The 25,835-nt window shown below is 45.1% G+C and overlaps 11 protein-coding genes across 11 annotated transcripts; 7 read left to right on the top strand and 4 right to left on the bottom strand.

Moving 5' to 3' along the window:
• Window positions 1–137: 137 nt before the first annotated feature.
• Window positions 138–902, top strand: GLAREA_08505 (uncharacterized protein; the record flags this gene model as incomplete). Its single annotated transcript, XM_008090549.1, has 1 exon — window positions 138–902. One exon carries the CDS (start codon window positions 138–140, stop codon window positions 900–902), a length of 765 nt encoding a protein of 254 aa, XP_008088740.1.
• Window positions 903–2,322: 1,420 nt separating this feature from the next.
• GLAREA_08504 (uncharacterized protein) lies at window positions 2,323–2,718 on the top strand (the record flags this gene model as incomplete). Its single annotated transcript, XM_008090548.1, has 1 exon — window positions 2,323–2,718. The coding sequence occupies one exon, from the start codon at window positions 2,323–2,325 to the stop codon at window positions 2,716–2,718; it is 396 nt and encodes a 131-aa protein (XP_008088739.1).
• Window positions 2,719–4,533: 1,815 nt separating this feature from the next.
• GLAREA_08503 (uncharacterized protein) lies at window positions 4,534–5,112 on the top strand (the record flags this gene model as incomplete). Its single annotated transcript, XM_008090547.1, has 1 exon — window positions 4,534–5,112. One exon carries the CDS (start codon window positions 4,534–4,536, stop codon window positions 5,110–5,112), a length of 579 nt encoding a protein of 192 aa, XP_008088738.1.
• A 2,570-nt stretch (window positions 5,113–7,682) lies between these two features.
• Window positions 7,683–11,470, top strand: GLAREA_08502 (TPR-like protein; the record flags this gene model as incomplete). Its single annotated transcript, XM_008090546.1, has 6 exons — window positions 7,683–7,789; window positions 7,835–8,231; window positions 8,293–8,352; window positions 8,402–8,840; window positions 8,899–9,115; window positions 9,169–11,470. The coding sequence occupies 6 exons, from the start codon at window positions 7,683–7,685 to the stop codon at window positions 11,468–11,470; spliced, it is 3,522 nt and encodes a 1,173-aa protein (XP_008088737.1).
• Window positions 11,471–12,211: 741 nt separating this feature from the next.
• On the bottom strand, window positions 12,212–12,910 carry GLAREA_08501 (Glutathione S-transferase (GST), C-terminal; the record flags this gene model as incomplete). Its single annotated transcript, XM_008090545.1, has 1 exon — window positions 12,212–12,910. The coding sequence occupies one exon, from the start codon at window positions 12,908–12,910 to the stop codon at window positions 12,212–12,214; it is 699 nt and encodes a 232-aa protein (XP_008088736.1).
• A 942-nt stretch (window positions 12,911–13,852) lies between these two features.
• GLAREA_08500 (uncharacterized protein) lies at window positions 13,853–15,112 on the top strand (the record flags this gene model as incomplete). Its single annotated transcript, XM_008090544.1, has 1 exon — window positions 13,853–15,112. One exon carries the CDS (start codon window positions 13,853–13,855, stop codon window positions 15,110–15,112), a length of 1,260 nt encoding a protein of 419 aa, XP_008088735.1.
• Window positions 15,113–16,268: 1,156 nt separating this feature from the next.
• On the top strand, window positions 16,269–17,100 carry GLAREA_08499 (uncharacterized protein; the record flags this gene model as incomplete). The annotated part of the gene is made up of 3 exons (XM_008090543.1): window positions 16,269–16,661; window positions 16,717–16,998; window positions 17,059–17,100. 3 exons carry the CDS (start codon window positions 16,269–16,271, stop codon window positions 17,098–17,100), a joined length of 717 nt encoding a protein of 238 aa, XP_008088734.1.
• Window positions 17,101–18,023: 923 nt separating this feature from the next.
• GLAREA_08498 (uncharacterized protein) lies at window positions 18,024–18,551 on the top strand (the record flags this gene model as incomplete). The annotated part of the gene is made up of 1 exon (XM_008090542.1): window positions 18,024–18,551. The coding sequence occupies one exon, from the start codon at window positions 18,024–18,026 to the stop codon at window positions 18,549–18,551; it is 528 nt and encodes a 175-aa protein (XP_008088733.1).
• Window positions 18,552–19,923: 1,372 nt separating this feature from the next.
• On the bottom strand, window positions 19,924–21,331 carry GLAREA_08497 (uncharacterized protein; the record flags this gene model as incomplete). The annotated part of the gene is made up of 3 exons (XM_008090541.1): window positions 19,924–20,145; window positions 20,417–20,492; window positions 20,541–21,331. 3 exons carry the CDS (start codon window positions 21,329–21,331, stop codon window positions 19,924–19,926), a joined length of 1,089 nt encoding a protein of 362 aa, XP_008088732.1.
• A 917-nt stretch (window positions 21,332–22,248) lies between these two features.
• Window positions 22,249–23,258, bottom strand: GLAREA_08496 (uncharacterized protein; the record flags this gene model as incomplete). Its single annotated transcript, XM_008090540.1, has 3 exons — window positions 22,249–22,500; window positions 22,536–23,058; window positions 23,119–23,258. 3 exons carry the CDS (start codon window positions 23,256–23,258, stop codon window positions 22,249–22,251), a joined length of 915 nt encoding a protein of 304 aa, XP_008088731.1.
• A 689-nt stretch (window positions 23,259–23,947) lies between these two features.
• GLAREA_08495 (NAD(P)-binding Rossmann-fold containing protein) lies at window positions 23,948–25,292 on the bottom strand (the record flags this gene model as incomplete). The annotated part of the gene is made up of 2 exons (XM_008090539.1): window positions 23,948–24,798; window positions 24,851–25,292. 2 exons carry the CDS (start codon window positions 25,290–25,292, stop codon window positions 23,948–23,950), a joined length of 1,293 nt encoding a protein of 430 aa, XP_008088730.1.
• Window positions 25,293–25,835: the final 543 nt, after the last annotated feature.

Genomic DNA, 25,835 nt, shown 5'->3' with positions numbered 1-25,835 from the left:
ATTAATTACCCTTCAAATCTCCTCTAACTCGATCATCAATTCTTCAACCTAATCAGGACACCGGTTGACTGCCAGAGAATAGCCACTCAATATACACAATAACTGTAAGAATGACAATCCAATCAGAAGAAAACAAGATGGCCCGGAAAATAGTCTGCCGAACTATTTGTACAACCACTTTTGCTGAAGGCGGGAATACAGCTACTCACGTATTCAACCGTACCCAAATTCAAGATTGCTACAATTCACTAACAGCACTTGAGGCAACCCAATCCAGTCGAACGGAAGGCTCACATGGCTACGAGAAAATCCTCGGCCGGTTAAATCCAAATTCATTGATTTACCTCAATTTTGACATTGATATGTTAGCATTGAATCCATATCAGACAACAATTTGGTATGATCATCCCGGAGAAAAATGTACCAACTGGAGTCTCGGTTACGATCCGAAGCTAGCTGTAGCAGCTCTTGACGAATGTTTAGAAGAGGGCAGCAATTTGGGTCGTCTGCAATCGCTTGCAATAGGAGATTATCATCCGCACATGATCGAACATTGGCGGGAAAGTACTCCAAACTTCCAAGTTTGTATTGGCAAAGGCCTTCACAATTTGAGAGAATTAACTTTCGTTATTAGTTCGCCAATGCCTCTGGCGCGGATTTCCCAGGCATGCTTTGATACGGAGCTGCAGGAAAAGTTTGCACGCGATGTTGTCAGTATGTTCGAGAAAGAAAAGTTGTCGAATCCTTCCTGCAAAATCCCACTTGTATCCGTCGTTAGGCACGACGATCCTCGAGCGCCGTATTTCGACGATGTATTGAAGGAGGCGGAGGCGAGCAGGGAGGCGAACCAACGGCGATTTCTCGCAGCAGAAGCCAACAGTGACAACTCTGTTATTACTTAATAGGGAAATCAACGAGAAAAGTCATCTTGCACCAAAAACGCAATCTAACTAGTCCACCAGTCTATCCAAAAAATTATAAACTTGACCAGCTTTTGTCTCCACGTATACAACAGAATAGAATCCAGATTAATTATTCGTTCTTCTAAACTCTACATTTCAAGCTCTTTCAAGCTTGTTGATAATCCTACTTATTATCGTTATCGGCTTTAGACTCTTATTCTTTAACTCCTCATTCAGTTATTGTTAGTACCTTCCTCGTTAGCGCTTTCTTTCCCCCTTCTAATAAACCAGGCGACTTCATCTTTTAGGTAAATCCAGAACTACTAGTTATTTATTCAGCAATTCATGAGTCCAATATTGGACTTAGATAGATTTATAGCTTAGGACTTTGCGGTCTGCTTGGCAATTTAATGCTACTGTATGTCCAGCGCAGGTCTCAGACAAGTGATTGGGAGGTTAGCGCGGGGTTGTTATCCTCAATCTGATTCAACTTCTTCAAAAATCTCACAAGCCCCACGAGAAAATGCATCCACTTTCCAAAAAACAGTCGCTCAGGCGCAATGTTCCTCTTAATGCGTCGTCTCCGCCCGATTCTATACCACCAATGTTTCCGCCACCTTTTATTCGACAAAACACCCTCGAGGCTCGAGCCCACTATTTCCGACAGATCATCCCCAGAAAGAGAAGAATAGGACTTGCAATCGTACAGGAATCGTACGGCGCATTACAGGACAAAGTATAAGGACGAAATTGAGAAAAACATAATCGTTACTGTTTTGGATAATAATTGCTAGCCATTTATTGCGAGTCGTTAGAAAGCTCTTTGTATAATACTAAGCGTCCAAGACAAGTACTTTGTTAAGTCAAAATCCTGGAAGAGTTCATTGTTTAGAAAGTAAAAAACTATAAGAGCAGCGATTACCAGGCGCCAAAAGGGCAAGATTTTGCAATAAGCAAACTTCCCCAAGAAATCCAGGACCAGATCCAATACGAAGCCTGGAAAGCATCATGAAGTCCCCGCAATATAATTTGCCGAACTTTTCATAAGAGGAAGTTGGACAACCCGACTAGAAGTGCAGCTACACATATCCACTATACCACATATACCCATAGCAGCTATCTTGAGATTCAAGATAGCTATACTCAACCTCCAGCACTCGGGGCAACGCACCTTAGTCGAAAGGGAGCTTTGCACGGTTACGAACGAATCCTTGCTTACTCAAAACCAGATGCCTGGGTGTACTTTAATTTTGACCTTGATACATTAGTAATAAATCCCTATGGAAATCAGGTAAATTGCGATGGCTTCGGAAATATAACTGACTCCTACATCATACGCAGCGACGCATAATACGATATTCTAGGAAGACTAGACGAATGCTTGGAAGAGGGGAACAATCTGAGTCGACTACAATCACTTATGATAGGACGGTATTGGGTGCCGCTCCCAAAGATTTGGCGTTCTTGGGAAAAAGAAAACAGATCAACCCCTCAAAGGTATCTAACATTCCAGGACTGCATCGCCAAAGGCCTTCATAATCTGAGAGAACTGATTTTCGTGCTTCACGACTGGTCGAATGGCGGAACTTTCGCCCCGTCAGAAATCGATCCAGGGCCCCTAGAACAGAGTCGACTCGAAGTTGTCAGTATGTTCGAGGAAGCAAGGTTAGAGAACCCTAACATCAAGATTCCGGAGATAATCATTATTAGACACGACGACCCTCGAGCTCCGACGGAGTTCCACGTCACGCCAGAAGAGGCAGATGACTGCAGAAAAAAGTGGGCTGGTATCCAACCTTACTTAATTCTTCAATGAGGAATACGAGAGACAAAAGAAACAACAAAAGTGCCAGTCGATATTCTTTGACATAAAGAAACAGTGCTTTAAAACATATCAATTCGACAATGGGAGAGAAAAGGGGCGGAGGTGCAGGCTTACGAGCGAGGAATGCTTACAACTGAAGCCAGCAGTGACCACCCTGTTATTCCATAACAAGCGAATTAATGAATAAAGACGTGTTGCACCAAAAGTCCAGTCCAATCCCCCTAAAATATCATAACCTTGACAAGCTGTGAAATTATGACCACTTCTCCACGTGCATCAAATAGAATGACGCATCTCCCCCACGCACACTTATGAATAATAAAGAATAGATTTCAAATGAATTGAAGTACTTAGATGTCAAATAGACAATCTTGAGGAAGACAAATGAGTCCTAGTAATCCTCCCAAATTGATCATTTATTCCCGAGGACATTCTCAGGGATAACTCATAGAAGACTACTTCCATCCAGAATATTTACTTGTTCTTCTGGATTCTTCATTTTCAGCTCTGTCGGTCTTGTCGGTAAAATATCCACTCTCATTATCAGCTTCACTTCTTCGTCTTCAATACTCGTTTTCTTCATCAGCTTTGGGATGATTTGGTTCTTCATTTTCCGTTCTTGGTGTATCGTCAATAAGTACTACCCGATCCGACTAGGGATAAGATCTCGAAGGATACTGAGTTGCCCCCATTTCACTCACTTCCAATATTGCGATATGACCTTGAAATAACATCTCTAAGTGTCTTTTAAAAACTCGCTTACCTTGCCCCTAATATGACATACATTTAAATGATCGGAATTATCCCACTGGTTCATTCGCTTAAGCCTCCCTGGATTCCTCGGCGAGAAAGATTAGGATATTATAATAGATCAATAGAGTGCTTTTTTCACAGTGTGAGATATCGTCGTAAACCGAAACCACAAATCTTATGTAAATATATCATTAACTACGGGGGAAAATCTTTATTCTGAGAAGTATAATAAAATATACTTCGGATGTAGCGTATTTTCATGATCAACAGCCTGCCCACACTCCTGGATTATTAAATGCAAGATACAACTCTAGATGAGAGGAATTTAACAAAACTACATTAATATAATTTCAATGTGATTGAAGCCTGGCTTTGCTCTTCTCAAGAGGTGATTTGTGATGATCTTCACTCACAAACGCTCATAATAGCCATTAAACCGAACAGGTTTGTGTGAAATCTCCCGTACATCATTACTTGCGGTGAGGAACTCAGTATACTGCACTTACCCGATTTTCGACTCATGAGAAAACCTGAAGTTGGTCGGAACCCGTTTTTGAGAGGGAGGCTAATGCGGTAGAGAGACAAAATCCGTCTATGAGTCTACCCCATTATTACAACACGAATAGAAGTGATATATTCTGTTTGTAACTACGCATTGGCACAGAATTATGTGATCAAGACGCTTCTGGTGTCGGGCGTTGGTGAATATCGATAGATATGACTCCTGATGTGATGCTGCTATCCGAAACAGAAGGTGTATCTTAAGATTTGATAGGTGACAACGCTCAGCTATCCTGAACCACATTCCTGCATCGAGAGCGGTGAAACTCCGACAGAAAAGTCAAAGTGATTTCAGGGCGGTGACAAATGTACTTATATACAACTGCTTTCCTCATCTTCTCGGAATTCTGCTTTCCATCATCAACAACTTAACAACTTACCTCCTCCTTCCAAAGATACAAATATCTACACTATCTCTTGACAACCACCATTTACCCCCCAAGCAACCAAAAACAATTCAACATCACCATATCGCCGGAAACAAAACAAAATATGGCCGCTGAACAAACCTCCGTCCCCAAATGGGTCAAAGTCCTCACCGATTGGGCTACTCATGGAGGTCTTTTTGAGCCAACCTTCATCAGTATTCCCGATGCTCAATTAGGAGGTCAAACTGGTGGTCAAGAAGCCTTTGTCGAGCCACCATATCAACACAGCATTCCTCCAATATCTCTATCCAACTTCAACAACGAGACTGATACTTTGCTGCTACATCCCTTCATCAATTCCGTGGCCCAACGTCCCACCAAGGCCTCCAATACTTCTCGCAGAGAGTGCTTGGCCAATAACAATTTGACTGGCGTTCAGTCCCTTGCCATCGGAAATTTCAACTGGAACGATGACTCCGGACGCAAGCAAGCTCTGAAGGACAGCATCACCGACGGTTTTCATAACTTGCGAAAGCTGTATCTTGTTGTCGCAGAGGGTTACCCCTTGGACGTTGCTGCTCAAGAAGTTTGCCGTGGAGAGATTTTGGGCATGTTTGAGGAGGAAAAGTCGATCCGTCCAGACTGCAAGATCCCAGAGATCATCTTCGTTGAGCACAACGATCCCCGTGTTCCTGCATTCTAGGTGATTTCAGGCACGGCAGGCAACAATCCGCAAGTAGTGGCGGAGATTGATCGTGGTCGCGGCCGCAATCTGCGCGATGCAACTGGGAGGGTATTTTGAGTTCGGTTTCGGATGATTTCGAGGAGTGCGACGAACACAATCATTACAAGTTAGTCAATAGAATACCAAAATGGGTTTCATAAATTTGGCGCCGAGCCTTGAACATTCAGTGACACTTCTGTATGTCAATAGAAGTATTCAATGCACGTGGATATTGAGTTAACATTTTCAAGTCCATGTTGGTTCCAGATATGGAGGGTGATCTTTTTGTAGATAGTCGCCTGTTTGCACATTAACCCAATCGTAAACCTCCATAACTGGAAGTGTACCGAAAGTGACAGTTCCTCGGCCTCGATTTTGGTCAGTTCTTCCAAAGCCCCAGTGCTATTTCACTTGAAAGTGTTACAGGTTGATCAACAAAGCGACCTGTGAATTATCTCCGTTGCTATTTTAGTTGGCATCTGCTTATCTCGTCAGGAAAATCATAGGAAACGATTTGAACCAGCTGCAATTGTGGCATAATTGATCGATATGTAATTCCGCAGAACGGGACAAGGTCGAAAATGACGGGAGATTGTGGTTGCTCGATGTATGACAATTGCGGAAAAGCGCAAGAGTCTGGTAAAGAAAGCCAAGGAGCAAGCAAGGACTTTGATCATTTAGCGCGCCGACATCCGGGCCGGGTCCGATCCCCTTCATGACCCACCTTACAACAACATACAATTTACCAGATGACTTGTTAGAACCTCGAACATATCATGGACCTTCGTTCGAGGCGGTACTAGACATTTCGCTGCATAAGAAACGTGATTTTGGCACAAGATCCAGTCTCTTCTACAAGAGAAGCGCTTCTTAGTCGCCTATGTCTCACCACAAGGCTACGGAGCCACAAACTTGTGGTCCATGACAATGAGGGGAGACCTTACTTGCATGGCGTGCCATCCGTAGAGCTTGGAAATTGGGATGTCGAAACAAGTATGATATCCTCTGATTGACTTCTCCGTCTCTAATCATGGTTTTAGTCGCTCTCTCCTCCGTTTTCCGCTCCCGCGAGCCCTCTCGCCCTACGTGGATCCTTACCGACAGTATATCGCGATAGAGAAAACATTCTTCTCCGTGTCGGTTCCGACTATGCGTCGTTTGTGGAGATAGATATGGATGTCTCGAGACTTAACAAACTGCATCGCTTCATGTGGCTAGCAGGGAGGCCAGGGAATATTCGACCTCTACACCAACAAAAGCTGATGGGACGCGAGATCTTGACGACGGAGCAGGTAGACTTGCATATGGTGTGGCATGCTTCGCGCATATTTATCAAGCCTCTTCCGGATTACATGTTCGAATACCAAATGTGGGAGGCCGTAATGTGCAACAACACTACGTTGCACGATGACTCCTGTGGGTTCCTCCTGTCGTATATTTGGATGTTGCGCTCCCCAAGCGACTTCAGGATTGCCGTCGAGCTTGGACTGATCTCTTCTGATCTCCATTGGAATGGTTGGAGAGCTCTTGCAGACGAAGTCCTGTCGAACATGGAGTGTGGCGCGCTGGGCAAGGTGAACAGACGCTATCAATATGGAGAATTACGGTTGAGTAGGCTCAACATTATATACCGGATTCTCTATATCTCCAATTTGAAGCGCTTTGTACAAGGATACAAAAACACATACAATCGATATAGCCCTTTCTACGAACGCACCTTTGGCTGGATTCTTCTAGTCATTTTGTTCATCAATCTTATCCTGTCCGCGATGCAGGTTGGACTTGGAACGACGAAGCTAAGCCGAAATGAGATATTCCAGCAAGCCTCATATGGGTTTGTAGTCTTTTCGATGGTATTGCCCGTTACTGTAATCATCTTTGGACTTCTTCTGTTTCTTTGGTTGTTCACTTTTCATTTGTTAGGGGCACGAAATTCTCTAAATAGTCGAGGGCAAGTGACGCAAGTTTTAGTGTTACGCAGTCAGACGGAAGAAACTCCATAGGCTAGTACCTTGGTCGTTGAAGGCTGTCCTTGGCGGCTGTCAATGCTCATTAAACAGGGTATGTTGAATGTCAATTTTTGCGTGCTTCATGGTGGACACAAAAGAAATGTAATAAATTTCTGACGAAATTCCTCTACATATCATTATACCATTCGGGTTGTCACCTTAATAGCCATCAAATCTGATACAAAAAGTGGTCTCATATAACCAAAAAATAGTGGTCCAATGCAGGCAAGATATCAGATGAAAGCAGAATACTGTATCTATTCGGTTGGATAAACGTCGTGAGAAGATATGGAACGAGAGAATAAACCTTTGTTTAGATACCCTCGCACGAAGGTTCTGGTGGTTTTGCGACTAAAGCCGAGTGGCAGCGTCCAGCCTCATGCGGCCGATATATCTTCGTGCGTTGATTGGCAGAGCAAAGTGAGGCTGGCGGCTGCTGGTGTTGACGACGAACGCAGCAAGTTCGACATCTCTTCACAGCCCATCCGTCAAACTTTTGGCTTGACTTCAATCTAATGCGAAACCACTTCCTGGAATATAATGGCATGCACCAAAGACACCGTCAAGGATGTTGGGCTAAACATCTGGTCTAGCCAAACTGGTGACAGCCCAGCACAAACTGGTTACAGCCCAGCACCGACTGTGGAGTAAGTTTAAAACTTCTTCGCCGATTCATGTTGACCATGTTGTAGTATAATTGCAGTACAAGGCCTCGGGTCTCATCCGTATTATACCTGGGAAGCAAAGAGCCCGAGAATTATGCAAGTTGATGGGAAGAGCTCCCAATCGAAAGAAGTGCCATCAGAACGCAAATCTAGGTCTACAAAGTTCAAGACTTACTTCAAGATCCCAACTTGTTCACGGAGACCTACAGTCACGCCCGAGCATGTCCTGACAGATGCAAATGAAGGCGGACATTCTAGAAAGTGTATGTGGATCCGGGATTTGCTTGTTCCTTTGTTTCCAGAAGCTCGAATTGCGACATACAGTTACAAATCAGATTGGCGGGATCGTAATATTAAAACAACCCTGCGTGAGTGTGCGCTCTTGTTTCTGAATGTGTTAAAGCAAAACAGAGGAGGAGAAGAAGTGAGTAGTTGATGTTGTTCTATTACTCACAAAATCGAGTGACTGACATTCGCTATCCTAGGAGCGTCAAAGACCCATTATACTTATCGGACATAGTCTTGGATGCCTCGTCATTCAGCAGGTATTTCTACCCAGCCATGCTAGTAACCTACATAGACTGACGTATGAAGGCACTTGTGATTGCTGCTTCCAATAGGAACTTCTCCGAACTACGCCAGGCTTGTGCAGGTTTAATGTTTCTCGGGGGTCCTTTCCAAGGAAGCGACCTAGCAATCTACGGACAATGGCTGGCTGGTATCCCTGGCCTGGATGCTAACCTGCTATCTTTGTTGAAGAAACACAATGATGCTCTGTACCATTTACAGACAGATTTCTGTGGCGCCGAAGAGGATTGGGACCCAATCTGTTACTACGAAAAGCAAGGGAACGTGGTGACCATGCAATCTTCTAGTCTTCAAGGGAGAAGGATGATTCCCCTCAATACCGATCACTCTGGACTAAACAAGTTCAATGGAGAAAACGACGAGAACTTCCTTTTGGTTTTACCTGAGATTCGGAGGATGGTTAGAGATGGATCTGGGATTGTAAAGAAACGCTCCAAATTTCAAGGTGTGATAATTGCAAGGAAGACATTTTAACGGGCGTTGATGAGACTGACTTATGTTAGAACCTGCTCCCCTCAAACAACGAAACATTCACTGGATAGTACCTCGAATCGTCAATAAGTTGTTCACCGGGCGTGATGATTTGATCCTACGAATACAGGAGGCTTTAGACCCCCACACGACCATGCCCACCCAACAAAAAAGATTTGTTATCACAGGTATGGGTGGACAAGGGAAAAGCGAAATATGTTTGAAAGTTGCCAATCTAATGCAAGAAAAGTATGAGCTGAACATCAGATTTCTATCTAAAGTGACTTCGCTAAGCGTAACAGATTTTGGGGTGTATTTTGGGTCAATGTCGACACACCTTCAACTGCCAAAAGCGACTTCATTGCGATTGCAAAAAGACTTGGGCATGAAGTTGGTGAGATCCGTGAAGCTTCTCAGATTCTCGCCAATACCAAAGAAAACTGGCTCCTGATCCTCGATAACGCCGACGACACAGACTTTGACTATCAGGTCTACATTCCAACAGGATTCCATGGCGCTATTCTTATTACCTCCAGAAATGCGGAATCGAAACGATATAGTAACCTTAATGCATACGAAGACCTCGAGGGTCTTGAGAGCACTGACGCGAAAGCGCTTTTGCTTCAGGCTTCTGATATATCTCAAAAATTGTTGGCGACCAACGATGAGGCAGCTCAAGAAATTCTTGATCTTCTGGGATCCCATACGCTGGCATTGATCCAAGCGGGCGCGTATATTTCAAAAAAGCACTGTTCGCTGAGCGAATACCCCGCTGTGTATAAAAGACTGCGAAAACGACTTTCAGAATACCGGTTAAAGCCAGGATTGTCGAGATATCAAAGCGTATATGCAACATTTGAGGCATCTGCAGAAATGCTAGAGCATTCTACTGGCGATGCTGGAAACGACGCTTTGGCATTGCTCGCCATTTTATCGATGTTCAACTCCACTGGACTCCCTTTGTACCTGTTTGAAGGTGCGTGGCGAGGTGCTGCATTGGTTTTCGATCCTTCAAAAGATGGCATGCCTATGATTCACTATAAGCTGCAAGACCATCTTACCTTTCTACCCGATCTCCTCTCACTTGATTCGGAAGAATGGGACGGTTTTCGTTTGAATGAAGCAATCTCTACATTGGTTTCACTCTATTTGGTTACATGGCAGAATGCAAATGGAGAAAGGCGTTTATCAATGCACCCGGTAGCTCATGCATGGGCCAAAGATAGACAGAGTACAACTCAACAACGCAATTCCTGGCTCACAGCAGGGTGCGTAGTCGCATTTTCTTATCAAGACGATTTCGATTTCTGGAGATTAAATGCAAGATACTTGCGTCCACATATAAACTCTTTTCTAGACATGAATGCGGTGCACACTTTGTCGTTTGAAGAGAAAAAGGTTGTTATTCCCATTTTGATGCACTGCGGGTTCATCCTCTCTCTCATCGGCGACTGGGGAAGACTAGGCGATCTTGTTGACAACATCTTCTGTGAACTCAAATTAGATTCCGAACGGCCAACTGAAGAAGCTTTGGAGCTGTATATGATTCATGGTGACCGCTTGAGTAAACTTGGGGACTGTGAGAAGGCTATTCAGCTCTTCGAAAACATACTGAAGTCGAGAGAGACATTGCTGACAACCGAGCGTCGGCTGGTGGTACAGTATCGACTCGCAACTGCGTGTCTCGAAAATAACCAAGCGAAGGAGGCTATAGTGCTCCTCGAAGATATCGTTGTATCCCAAAATTCTACGCTAAGCGAGATTGACGCTGACAGTCTTACATCACGGCACGAACTAGCGCATGCATATTTTATGGATAACCAGGTACCTCGGGCTATTTCGATACTCGAGGAGATTGTTTGGATTAGCGCGGACATGCTACCAGAGACTCATCCGCATTTACTTTCGTCGTGTCAGCTACTCGGAATGGCATATCATGCTGACGGGCAAATAAATGAATCTATATCGACTCTCGAGCATGTTGTTAAAGTAGAAGCTACTATACTACTAGAAACAGATATAACCCGGCTATTATCACAATATGAACTTGCTCGTGTATACCACACAGCAGGGCAGACGGAAAGAGCTTTAGAGCTACTTGAGTATGTTGTTAAGATGCAAGCTACAACATTAGCAGAAACAGATAAATCTCGGCTGGAATCACAGTATGAACTTGCTCGTGTATACCACACAGCAGGGCAGACGGAAAGAGCTTTAGAGCTACTTGAGTATGTTGTTAAGGTGAAAGCCTCTATACTACCAGAAACAGATAAGAGTCGGCTGTCATTCCAGTACGAACTTGCTTATGTATATCACATATCAGGGCAGACGGAAAGAGCTTTAGAGCTACTCGAGCATGTTGTTACTATTGAAGCCACTATACTACTAGAAACAGATAAAAGTCGGCTAAAATCACAGTATGAACTTGCTCGTGTATACCACACAGCAGGGCAAATGGAAAGAGCTTTGGAACTACTTAAATACGTCATCCAAATCGAACGGACTATATACGAAAGCGATGATCGAAATTTGATACTTTTGGAGGATCTACTAGCTGAGTGGTTGGAGGAAAAGGGAGCTGAGTCCCAGGGTGAAGAAGAATGATTATTTCGCAGAATCTTTGCTTGTTTATTATTGAGCAGGTTGTTCGATATTGTCATGGCGTTAGATGGGTATGAATATAGGACTGGTTGAGACCAAACCTAGGTGGTTTATTGCGCTGTATGTGACACTGTAGAATTAGGGCTCTCAGCTGGTAATTTTATTCTTGAACTCAGGTTTATGAGCTAATTTGCGCCCTAGTCATTTGTAGCACCTTCGAGGTTTCATTCAGTCTCATAGAAGAAACAAACGTACTTGTTCTGATATTGATCGTCTCATAGTTACATTTAAGCTAGACAGACTCGAGGGGGGCAAAATGAATGACAGTCCAAACGTCACATATTTGCCCAATCAGGTCGACAAGCTATCGCAGAATTCGCCAATTCTTTCAGCAAACAGGAGGAGTATCAACTGTGGTTTAGATGAGTTGACGATTGAAAGTCCTCGATTACTCTTGATTAGTGGGTTAGGTTACTGTACACATCACGATGGTAGTTGTAAAACTCAGACGGGACAACAACTTTTCACATGCAGAAACACAAAGGATTATATCGAATTGCTTATGATAAAGACTGCACCGTTTATTTCCAGCATTAGAATCGGTCCAATCATTTCCAAGAACTCAAATCATCATCCGAATCAAGTTTCTTCGACTCAGTAGTTGATAAGTCCAGCGTAGGACATCGATTCAAGTCGGAATATTATCCTTGACCTTTTGCTCCTCAAGCCAAATAAGACCCCAACCTACTTCTTACCCGCCTCAGCAATCATTGCTGCAAGACCTTCCTTCACCGCGGGCCTCGCAGAAACTCTGGCAAGCCAATCTTGGGCATGTGGATACTTGTCCATATCGAATGCATCCTTTCCGAGAAGGAATGCAAGAATAGTTTGATAGGTGACGAACGCGATATCTGCATATGATGCCTTGTTGCCGACAAGCCATGGTCCATCAAATCCCTCGACGCCAGAATATTTCTCTTTCTGCTGAGCCAAGTAGCTATCCAACACACCCGTCACACGATTGACTTCTTGATTGTAACGTTCCTTGGCGCTTTCGAGCTGCTCGTGATGGTAGATTTTGAACCATACTGCTTGCCCGAAGTATGGACCTTGTCCGGTGACTTGGTAGAAAAGCCATTGCTTAGCATGATAGTATTCTAGAGTCCCTGCTAGAAAGCTGAGGGTATGCTTGGTGTCGTATCGTTCGATCAAGTACTCGATTATTGCGCCGGATTCCCAAAGAGTGATGTTGGTGTTCGGGTCGTGGATCGTTGGCAGTCTTCCGTTTGGATTAACCTTGACGTACTCCGGGCTTTTCACATCAGAGAAGGGAACGTCGATGAGTTCATGGGGTATGCCGAGTTCCAGTAGGATGATATGGACTTTAGATGGGTTCGGTCCTGCTTTTCCCCACATCTTGATTGGCTTGATTTCTGTCGACATGGCTGTAATTTCTTTGGTTTTGAGTTGGTGACTAGAGTAGAAGATGGAAGTGGATTTTGTTTTTGATGAGTTGGACATATACTGGCAATCTCTGCCTCTTATATACATTTGCCTAACCATTTCACAATCGTCCCAGCTTCAAGAAGCAACCTCGTCAACCCATGCGGAATCCGACTTATTGACAAAGCATCACAAATATTGTCGTACAACCATTATTTCGATATCTCCATTTCTCGAAGGGTTTCTCCTCAATCAGATTAGCTTGCTCTGTGTTTACGTTACCTCGATGATGAAGGGCTTTCAGTTCAGTACGTTGGACGTAAAATGCTTAGCACATCTAAACATCGCCTAATATGTATTTCTCGCTGGGTTTCGCCATAACGGGTTAGATGAAATTTTTCATACCAGCCACCAGTGGGTCCATTATCGGACTTACCATTTAACCCCGCACGTGAACGGCACTACCCGTGCTTCATGATTGGAAACGGGTTTTGGTTCCCTTATTTCCATCACATTTCAGGTCGTCAGCCATTGTGTTTTGTCATCATGAGGAGAATCACGGAGGGTTTCTGTTGGTTCTTTCCAAGCTCCTATTCGAATGTTCATCAATGGTTTGCTGAGACGTTTTCAAAACTTTCGCGTGAAAAAGCAGAATGGAAATTGTTGCTGTTGCATGTCAGACCTGCAAAAAGAGAAGGATCAAGGCAAGCCGACCTGTTATACTTTCGCTCGAGTTCCTGGATTGTGAAGAGCTTCGCTGATTTGTATTAGTGCGATGGAGCAAAACCAATTTGCCAACGATGCGCAAAATCCCGCCGCAGTTGCATTGATATCCCTGCTGTTGAAGGTGCCTCATTCTCATTCCATCTTGAAAATAAATATGCAAGTGGAAAGGCCAAGAGACCAAGGGGACCTCGATCAGCATTGAGATTACAACCTCAGATGGACTTGCAGACCCAAGCGGTCGCATATTATGTGAATGTTCATCTGCAGACGTCAACCATTGCACCACATGTCGCGCAGGGCTTAGCTGAATGCGTTTCGTTCTGGTCCGCTGGTGGTGATACATGTCCCATGGTAGATCTGGCTCTCACTACGGTTTCGCTCGCTGTATTCGCGCGTATCCAAAGACATCCAGCAGCAGCATCGATAGCGTCTTCTAAATATCACCGACTGCTCCAGCTCGCACAATTGAGGATATCTTCATTAGCCGAACACTACGTTGATGGATCTTTACTCACGGTATTTCTGATGGGTCGCTACGAAGCGCTCAATTTGCCACAAATTCGTGTCGACTCTCAGACTTCCTTCGAATCGCTCCATAGTTGGTCACATCATGATGGTGCCATGGCGGTTTTGAGCATGTGGTACGAGACTCCTGGCCGTAAGGCTGCCTCCTTGATCATTAGAAATACGAGGAGAGATGCTCTCAGATCTTGCATACTTCGTAGTAGGCGAGTGCCAGACTGGTTAACAGATGGCGAGATCTTTGGTGAGACAAGGGAAGAAGCACATTGTGATTTGCTCGTCGTTCGTATAGCAAATTTATACGCAGAAACTCGCTTGCTTCAACGAGAGCGCCAACCGCAAATATCGAGAGTGTTGGCCCTGAGCGATGAAGCTCGGGATTTAGATAAATCTCTCGTCGGGTGGCCAGAAACTTTGCCCCCCTCATGGTCATATCAGCAACACCAAATTCCGGGGCAGGAGCAAACACCTAAAAGCCACTTCTATTCATCCTCCGTGTATAGCTACTCGAATCATGGCATAGGCGCGATATGGTGTCAATACTTCTCTACAAGGATGTTTCTCGCCAGTATCAGATTGAAGATTCTCAACCTCAATTATCCTACTCCATCATTCAGCCTCATGTACGAGCTCCAGCGATTGAAGTGCACCAACTTGATCAACTCCATGTCGGCCGGTCTGGCCGCGAGCATACCTTTTTGCCTGGAGAGGTTTGAATTCTCGCCGAATGCTTGTCCAATCGGTGACCAGGACTCAATAATTGTGAAGGCAGACAAGCAAGTGGACCCAAGTCTTGCTACCCTGGTGGTATGGCCATTAGGACTTGGTGGAAGCCTGCCAGAAGTTGATCCGGACTACGGACAATGGTTCAAGTCCCAATTGGCACATCTTGGTCGAGTGACGGGCGCAGGCGTGCTCGAATGCGCAGAGAATCAGGAGTGGGCGACTCTCTAAAATGGCAAGCGGCATGAGCGAACGACGAAATTCGTTCTCGCTTGTTACCAGGAATCTCTCTATGATACAAACATAGCTTTTGTCGCACCTTTGTTACTCCACAATAGGACGAAAGTTGAACTGAACTGAATCCGAGACCCCCGATGCGGCTAGGCGCAAACGGTAAGGGTTTGGTGGAAGTTATCTTTTCAAAGCCATCGAATCGAGAAGAATATCGAAACACTTATGTCGACGAATATGGCACGATAACCTGTTGTGATGCACATGTGATAGGTAGCCTCGCGGTGCACAATTTCGTGGCAGTCAACACACGATTCACTTCGGACGATCGTTCGCCAATGATTCTTAGAAAACACAATAACCCAGACTCTGTCAAGAACTTGCTAGCTGTAAGTCAAGAGAATCGCTAGGACGTCCACGGTTTACTGCCACTTACAGCCTGGAATATGTTCCAGTACTTCGATGTTCCATGGATAAGGTTACTGTATCGACAACATCCAATAACATCACCAGCCATCCTAGAAACATCGCTGTCATGACCAAACTCTGGCAAAAAATCAACTTACGTACCGTGTTATTGGACGGTGTTTTGACTCGATACAAGTCCCTCATTAAGTCGCTCGAATCCTTGTTCCAGCGAAAGAATGCTGTACAAATTTTGATGCGAAGCTTTCGGTCTGCGCAATTGCTTCAGCCGAGATAAGCTTTCAAATTGGGCGCAGCAAATTATAAGGTCGTATTTCAAAGCTTGGCATTGGGACGTGTGGAGTCCGAATGGCGGGTACTTAGGTACCTTTCGATATTGGGGCTGTGCAAACTTCTCACCTCCCCAATTGAACAAATCCGAAGTCAAAAACATCTCGGAGCGACAAGATAGGTTGGTGAAGCGAGGGAAATGGAAACAATGTTAGGTAGCCCTTGCCCAATGAGCAGAAATGAAGGCACTGTCCTCGTCTATACAAAGTCGGACCACATTTCGATCTCTTCATCTATCTCCTGAATTCCAGCTTCAGATATCTATTCTACTTCAGATCACTTTCTATACTTCTCGTTGCCATATTATCAATTAAGAATCTTCATCCAATCACGAAAGATGTTGACCTTGACGGCCCCAACCCGACCACTGTTTGCAGTCATGCTGAGCATTTTCGTCCAAATGTCGACCGCCCAACTTTCTTTCACGAACGACGGCTGTTCCACCTACGAAAGTCTCCAAATATCTTGCTCTAGTAAATTCCCTGAGTACAGAGGCCGTCACACATCACCACCACTGTCCGTTCAAGCATGCGTTTGCTACGACAACGGTGGCGCTTACAAGCCAGAAATATTTGAAGGGGGTGTTAGTTCTTGCTACTCTGCCTTAAACGAGCTCCCTGCAACCGCTTTCACAGACGATATCTATATGTTAAACAGCAACACTGCATTTCCTTCGCTATTTAGCGCTGTGTTCAATGGATTTTGCTCGAGCTACGCTACGTATGGAGCTGCTCCAACACCAAGCGGATTTGTGTCTGCTACTAAGACGAGGGAAGTGAGCACTGAAACTTGCGTATGTTTCCTGGCTTTCCAGTTATTGACATGAAAAAACTAATAATCTTTCGTAGCCTCCTGGAAGGTCCTGCAACTTGTCTGTTTCATCTACCTTATCATCCACTATATCATCTTCCGTATCATCTACCATATCACCTACCGATTCCAGCCTGACAGGTAGCGTTACTATTTTGCCAATATCAACTTCGATCACTTCGGGCATCACATCTGTCGGATCGACCACCACCCCGCCCGTAGATTCAACTCTTGTTCCAGTTCCAATTAGTAGCACCACCAGTAGCCCTGTTTCCTCAGATGCGGCAAGCTTTGTTAGTCCTCGTCATAAGCTTTTCGTGGTAAGTGACATCTCAATCCTGAAAGATACCACACCAGCGCTGACCTGCTTTGCCTTACAGAAAATTGTATTATCGTTTTTAATATTTTCGCTCGTGTGGTAATGTGATGAGTTGATAAGTTATAATGTCATGGTTTTATCTCTTGTACTTAACGGGTTGGGGTCAAAGAACCCCACGCGATGACTCAATCAATGGTATATACACACGCTTACCAGTTCTGGCTTTCATCTCATCTTCTCTTTCTTTTTCAGATGTCACTGGCGATGGACAATAAATGCTTCACCGCTGGGACTTTGTAGGGGGGAACCCCAGGACAATGCCTCCTCGCCTCGTGGAGGACAAGATAAGTGTAAGTCACCCACCCACCGATCTTCAGCCTGAATAGATCGACTTCGAACAGATGTTAAGACGGTGTTATTTGCTTGAAATGATTGATGGTATTTGTGATAGCGTGCCAAATTGATCCACTGAATATACGATTTCCCGTCGACAAAGTCAAAGAGATGTCATGTTTCGATGGCCAGTTATTTGAACCTCGTTAGTGGTTTGCCTCCCGGGAAATAAGCGCAAGATTGTTCTGTTACGACGACCACATGTTTACTTACTTTTCCGTCTCATTGGGTTGGAATGCGATGTGGTTGCGGTAATTAACCGCCAAACAGTGATGAGGCGAATGTAGAAATGCGAAGCTGGTGGGGTAGGTACGGCTGTCTGGTCCTGCCTACACACCTCAACACTACGTTGAATTTCGTCTATGCACATTCATCTCACCTTCAAATCGCATCTCCTTCAATCGATCGATCAATCATGAACACGTTGTCTGCTTGGAGTTATGACAAGCTCATCTAAGCCCCTTCAAATACGATACCTTCTGTGCAATACTCCATTCATTTAGACATTAGCGACTCTTCAACAACTTCAACGCGAGAAACTACTGGACATACTCTCGAGACGCCAAAAACACCCGTACCTCAACAAATGCTTCTTGAATACTCCAACAACATCAACGCGAGTCATTACTGGAAATGACCGCATACGAAAAAGCCACCCAAATACAAACAACGCGAATCGTCGCCGATGCCTCGGACACCCGTCGCATCAAGTCTACATGCTTATCCGGATATAAATCTCTTAACAATATCCACCAGTCCTGCCTATCATCTCGAGGGCTATGGTTCGACCACTTTACGCCGAAAAAGACAATTTCCGCTACTACACCACAATGCAGCACTCCGGCGACCCTGCGAGGCTGCAAGCTGGCCAAGACAGTCACTTCCAATCATAAATTTGATACACCAGACGGATATTTCAAGGATGAACAAATGGCAGTCGAGGATAACTCCGACAAGGGACGTCTATCAAATCTGGGGAGCAGACGACCCCAAGCCTCTACACAAGTCACGATATTAAGGGCAGTGGGTACGCAAACGCCTGTGATGTCTGACACTAGTCCTCATGTACAAGTTTTGGGGCTAGAGGGGGAAAATAGAGCGGCCAAGACGTCGGTGACATTGCCCGTAAATATTCCCGAAATATTTAACGTCCCCGATTGATACAATTGGAAAGCCACAAGGGTACTCAGCGAGGAAGAGTAAGCAGGATTCGGCTCATCCAGCTTTGGCGGACAAAATTGGTCTTCCGCCATAACGGAAATGACCCTCAAATCAAATCCTAACCTGGAATCCCGTATGCTCATGACTTGGCGCACAGCTTCCTAGAAGAGGAGAGTCGAGTTTCCTCATATCTACGCAGAGTCGGATACCGTGGGGATGGAAATCACTGTGCCCTCAAACATGTATTCGACAAGATGGATTAAAACTTGGTATATGGACGTACTGTTGATGCAAAGTTCTTTAAATTCACGTCGCATCATATACACGCTATTTGCAACAGACCCTCGGAAACATCGACCTCGCGGGGAGATATGACTGTGCATCTTGGTGGTCGGATTGATGAAGACGAGATAGCCGACGATAGCGACGATGAGAGACTTTACACCGTGAAGCATCAAACGCCGGAGTATTACAGCTTAATGAGGTGTCAACAACCGAGCAATAGAGGCTGGTAAGGGATCGGACGCTGGAGCGTTAGACGGGGTAGTCGTGAGCCGGAGTAGTAGATGAAGCCACAGGTGACTAGACAGTGGAAGTTGATGAGGCTAGCGAGCTGAACCTAGTGTCTACTCGTGGGGACATGCGGTAAAAGAGTGGATTACACTGGGTAGACGTGATCCGGGCTATATTTCAGGTAAGAATTGGAATTCGGCAAGTGAGAGGTATAGTGGAGTGACATCCTTTATTTTCCAAGGGCGGCACATGAATTCACGAACTAATTTATCTTAGGGAATTTTTTGTCGTTAAAGGCAGGTAACAATTTCATCCTTTGACAAAATTCTAAGGTCTTTCCGCAGCGAACAACCATATTGCCTTGTTTACCTTCGCTTTCAACCACAGCATTTAACAAATTGTACGACACTTTAAAGATCCAGGTCACAATCTACGCACATACACAAGGACAGTACAGGCCTTCCCTTCGTCGACATTTCGTTCAGTCTCGCCACACGCTATTGCTAGCTAGCACTCACATCGTGGCTGTCATACGACCCGAACGAAACACGCCCTCACTCTCCACTAGTCGAAGCTCTGTGTGTAAGCCCGTGATATGCACTGTTCGAATACTCGAATTCGATCTGACGTGCTTATCTCAACCTGCGGAAAATCGCAGAAGAACGGCCTTTCTTGGTTACACGTCTTGTCGTACAAAACAATTTCTAGCTTTATTTATTTACCAACTCTCGCTTGTCTACACAATGTACTTATTTTCTACATTCAAAAGCCCCAAACTTAGCAAGTCTCCATGATCTAAGGGAGGTCCAAGGACCAGCTACCATACCCCACCGAATGACCATCAATATCATCATCGCCGTCATTTTTTGACAAGTTCGTTCACATGTCCATCCACCGTTCCCATCAGTTGATGTCTTCCTTCTAATCTCACCTCATCGTCGGATTTCGGTAAAGTCGAGTAGGTGACATGATCATCAATTTTGGCCTTTTTACTAGGTGATGGCTGCAGAGTACTGTTGCCTGAGCGCTTGGGAACTCCAGAGTCCTTGTCTTCATCTGGCTCATCCTCACTTTCCGTCTCCTGTTCATTTTCCGATTAGTCTTCCCAATTTAGTTACCAAGGTATGTAACAAGAGCCTTCCGTGTTTAGTATTAACATCAGAGAGGGTGCCCTCTCGTTGGTACCAGAAAGTCCTTATAACAGCGATACTTGGGCAGAAGGTACTAGGAAGGGGGCGGGTGCTCTCACAACTTCACAAGTTGAACGGCAATTCTAGCTACCTCCTAGGACCGCCCTATTTCTTTAATATCCGGAATATCAGCCATTGTCTCGCTCCCGATCGAACACCTACGGGTCTGGATATTGCATCACCAAGGTATACCAATGACGACACGGGATTGGTACCAATGCCAGAAGAAGTGAAAATGCTGGTACCAAGTCGAACGGTACTTGGTAGGTTCTAAGGCATACCTCACCAGATGGGCAAGACAGTGTTCGACTCACATAGAGAGTTGAGCATGGTTTGGTTGGCAGCAGGAGCTCTATATCCCCCCATTGATCTCTTGATAGGGGGTTCAGTGTCAAACATAAAGTCCTCGTCCCCCATTTCATGAGCCTTTTGTCCCATCTCAAATTTCTTCCCATCATCAAAGTCAAACTTATCCGAACCGCCGTTAGGATCTTCGAGTTTCGCCTTTTTACTAGGAGGCAACCGAGAACTTTTGGATGAGCGCTTTCTATCCTTGTCGTCATCCGATCCACCTTCATCCTTGCCATCGTCAGTCGAAGAATCGTCATCTGGCTCAGCACTACTACTCTCCTTCCCATTCTCCTTCCCACTCTCCTTCTCACTCTCAGATTTATCCTCAACAGTTAACTCAGGCTCGGGCTCTAACAGCAGTTGATCCGCAGCAGGTGTAGCCTTCTTTGTCTGTTGAAGATGAAAATAAGACCTAGTCACTTCTCCGTCGTCTTCGGGGTCGGTATAAACATTAATTTCCCTGTTTCGTATTGTCTGGAATGCACCGATAAAGGCCTTTTCTGCTCTTTTGTTCCAGTCATCAATCCACTTGTCGTACCGCTGTAGATCCATGTTAAGAATATGTTCCACTTCTTCCATACTGGCTGCATCTTCCCATCTTTCGTATCCCATTAACGAATCACTGATTTTCGAAAGTCCAGACAGCCTGTAGATTGGTAGAAACTTTTGTGGAATGTACTCGTTTGGGATCTTGCCGAATCTGTCGTGGTCGATGCGGTCTCCCATATTGCGGTAGCGTTTCTAAACGTCTTCGAGCCGCTGCCCATTCTCTAGCAAACCTCCTTTGCAGATACCGACCATATGAACAGGTATGGCCATCAGACCACGGTTTGCCTTGTTGAAAAGGCTGACTGGCACCCCTTGTGCAATATTGAGGACTGTCCCAGCACCAAGAGTGGGCAACTTTGCTTCTTTACCTGCTTTAGAATATACAGCCCAGTCAAAGTCTGGCTGTTCCACTTGCCCTCTACCTTTGCGCTTTTCTTGTCAATCACCAGGCGGTTGTTGAAATCGTTGGGATAAATCAAACTATTCTGAAACTTTCCCCTGGCCGACTGAGTGCTTAGCATGACCATAGAAGTGTATCGATTGATGACAGGCTGCGAACCCGGGATGTTGCCGTAGATCTGCGAGTAGTCTAGATTGACTACTTGGGTATCAACTGCTTCTGTCTACGCGTTGGGTTTCGGTGCGTAATATGTCGGGTGCGGGACCGATAAAAAGCGATGCTCCTTGTCAGATCTAAGGAGCATGTTCTGAAGCCATAACTCCGGATGCTGATAGGCTAATTGCTGAGAAAGCGAAAGTAGCATATTTCGTGGACACATTGACGTTTCCAGTTCATTTTGGTGGCGGTAGTGATGCGCATACATTGCAAACTCCTCCTTTACACATTCCATCAACTTTTTGCAACCAGTAGACCACTTGAAAGACTGAATGAGTTTGATCGTAGAAATTGTTTCCTTTGAAAAGTTCCATCCTTCTCGTAAATGTTTGAGAAGTGGTCTCTTGCTGCGTTTGTCAATTTGTTTCAGCAAATATCGTTCTTTGACGTCTGGGCTCCTCGATCCTGTTAACAATGGAGGCGATGCCAAGGTAAATACATTTTGCGCACCGAATCCATGCTGGGGCTTTTGTTGTGGTTATGGTATGTGTGTCGCTTGATGCTCCTTGCCCGATGTATCTTCCTTCCTAATCATAGCTCTCTTCTCCGCGTCCAGGCGATTAATCACGTCTCTGAGCGTAGTAGCCAACTTCTCTTCATCATCGTCCGCTCTAGGCTCCTCCTCAACAGGACCATTCCCATTCTCCTCGTCAGGATTCTTAGGTTCGTCTTTATCAGAAGTGGATTCAAAGAATAGATCGAATACTTTTTTTGGTCCTTCCCCGGGTAACTGATAAGCTTTGTATCAGGAGATGCTTTACTGACCAGCACACCGTATGGCTCTGGTTTGACCCCAATCATATCCATAACATGAGTCTCGCCTCTGGCAAGATCTAGCACAACGCTTGATTTGAGATGCGACTTGACCAAATCCGCCGCAGCTTTCCAATGGCCCCGTGTGATTTTGATTTTTTTGCTGGTTTGCTGCTTAGCTTCCTCTGTCCTCTTGATGATGCATGCGTTAAGAAGGCGGATGGCATTGTAGATGTCGATATTTTTCGATAGGACTGAGATGAATTTAAGAGGATCATATGCCAGACTGGGCTCCTCCATGAATACCCTTATGAAATCAGCTCCCCTTGGTGCCCTCCATCTCTGCTTCGTCTTTTTGAGTGATTTCATCGTTTGCTCAACCGCGCTGTACATAGAAGAGGGAGACTTGATCCACGTAGGATTCTCTTTTTCAACTTCCTTCAAAACTGTCGGGTCTTCAAGGTCCTTGACCTCCTTGACAAGTTCGTAAACATAGCAATATGTTTCAGCCAGCACCTTGTGGAAATCTGAGAAGCTTCCGAGAAGCGGTCACAAGTTCTCCCAAATCTTATCTTTGCTCTCTCCAGCTCTCAACGCTTCTCTTTGTGCGTCAACAAATTGCTTAATTGCGGCGCTCTTGCTGTTTTCCGCTTTTCCGGAGACTCTCCAAAGCTGAGAATGATGTATGTCCAATACTGCCAAAGGATTATTAGAAGCGTTTGGTTGTGGCGCCATGTCTGGCTCTGTCTCCATCGGTTCCGCCATCTAAGTTGAATTGGATTTGAGGATTCAGAAAGGTGATTTTTCACCTACCTTGAATGATGAGGTTCTGATCTCGAGGTTTTGATCTCGGGGTCCTAACCTTGAATGTGTCTTTCAATAGCAAGGGATGATATGTAGAGCGAATGATAGATGGTCAAGATTGTTGATGAAGTTGACAAGATCTTGAAGTCAAACGATCTGGATCAGTCTTTTTAAGCACGGCGTGGATGATTCACAGCTTACTAAGTATTGTTGCCTGACCTTACTATTTTGAATGTAGATCGGAGAATGGTTGATGAAAGGGAAGACGAGTGGTTGAAAGTCAAGTGGAAGAGTCTCGAGTGAAGAAGGGTAACATTTATTAGTGGATAAGCGCGAGTTTTGAGTAAAGGGGACTAGCTTCTAAGGGAAATGAGTGGGTTTTAGTAAATAACGGGTGTTTTTGAAGGTCCATGATATGTTCTAACAGGTTGTCTCGTAGAATGTAGGTCGTTGTAAGGTGGGTCATCAAGGGGATCGGAGCCGGCCCGGATGTCGGCGCGCTAAGTTATCAAAGTCCATGCTCCTGGCCCGGGATTTCTTCTTCACCAGGCAACTCGAGCACTTTTCGCGAAAAAGCACTATGATATAAACCGTCTATTTCATCAGAATACACGCCAATATTAGTTCTTCAAATCTAAAATGTCCTTCACCCAAACGACGCCTTCTGTCCTCAACGATTTGTTTGCAGCAATTCCAGTTAAAATACTCCTTGCTCCATCAATATGGTCTGCGGCTCTGCCGAATCGATCTTCTTCTACATTCTCCCCAAACAAATCATTCAAGAGGACTGGATCTCCTCCGCCGTGGCCTCCAAGACCCCCTTGAACCTCGATCTCTCGAGGTTTCTCAAAGAGTGGTCGCAGCGTGATGCTACATTTCTCTAGGGCACCTTCAGCACCTTGTTCTCCTCCACTGTTGACATAGCTCATTTCCACAACATCTAATTCCAGTCGTCCTTTGGTACCGTTAAAAACAGCTCGGAAACCTTCCCAAGGCGAATAGGCGATTAAACTATATGTCAAAATGGCACCATTGCCGTATTTCACCAACACACCCATCGTATCTTCGATACTGATTCCATCACCAAAAACACTTTGATCTCGATAATACGAGTCCTCGTGTTCAGCTTCGAGATACATCTTTCTCAACTGTTCGTGTTCTTCCAGATGTAGAGCAAAAGGATCCTTCTTTGCAACTTCGCTACCATGAGCGCGGGTGTAGAACTCAGTGACGCCTCTCTTCTCAGCGTTCTCTCGTCCATAGAACATCAGACCACCTTGGGCAACGACCGAAACCGGGGATGACCTAAGCCAAAAGTTTATCAAATCGAAATGGTGGGTGGACTTGTGGACGAGGAGACCTCCAGCATTGCGTTTGTCTCGATGCCAACGTCTAAAGTAATCTGCGCCGTGGCTCGTGTTGAGTGCCCATTCGAAGTGGATAGAGTTTACTTGTCCAATCGCTCCTTCGCCTAAGAATATTGTCAATCTGGACCTCAACATCTTTGCAGAGATTCAACATACCCAATAACTCGAATACCTTGGTATTATGAGGTGCGTAACGGTAGTTGAAAGTCACGCGAACTTTCTTTCCAGTTCTTTCCACAGCATCAATGATGGCTTTACACCTCACTTCATCAATTGTCATGGGCTTCTCTGTGATTACATTACACCCCAGCTCCAGCGCTCTTATGATATAAATGTCATGGGTACGATCCATTGTTGTGATAATCACCTCGTCTGGCTTCGTATCCTCAATCATCTTGTCGAAATCCACGGCCTTATATGTTGGAATCGGAGCACTTGCGTATGACAATTTGGCGAGATGATCATTTGCAACGTTCATTCGAGTCTGGTTTGTGTCGCAGAATCCAACGATCAAGGAGGTTTTGACAAAGTCTTTTGCCAGGGCAGTATAAAAGAAGGAACTGCGGCCTCCAAGGCCGATCATGGCGTATCTCTTCATGGCTAAAGATGGTCGATTTTGAGCAGCTTGTGATGTTCGTTCACGATAAAATTTCAAGGGAACCAACAGCAGTTATACAACTCGCAAAAGTGGTGGATCCCCACTTCCAAGAACGACAATTCTCCAAAAGTACAGCAGACGCGACGATTAAAGGAATAATAATATATATGGTCAGGATATCTCGCTTGGCATCACGAAGGAGGAGCCCAATCACCTGATAACACAATCCCCCACACTCAGCCCTCTGTCGCCCCACACTCGGGTGAAGCTATCTACACATACCCCGCAACCTTCCCCAACGTCTCCGAATCCTCCATACCTAAAGTCAATCAAACTTTAGCCGGTCTCAATTATCCATTTAACAGTTCTACTTCTGGACGTAGATCTTACCATTTCAGTAATTGGACCAAGCATTGATAGCCTTTCGATGTGACGGTGGGACGAGTATCGGTACACTTTGAACCGAAAGTACAAGAGCCAAGATTCTAAAGCTTTGGACATCAGGTTCGGCCAACATAATTGTGAGGTCGGGCAAGTGTCAAG

Source organism: Glarea lozoyensis (genome assembly GCF_000409485.1).
Source record: "Glarea lozoyensis ATCC 20868 chromosome Unknown GLAREA9, whole genome shotgun sequence".
In the NCBI taxonomy this organism is placed as follows: domain Eukaryota; kingdom Fungi; phylum Ascomycota; class Leotiomycetes; order Helotiales; family Helotiaceae; genus Glarea; species Glarea lozoyensis.
This window is presented reverse-complemented; position numbering and strand designations above follow the sequence as displayed.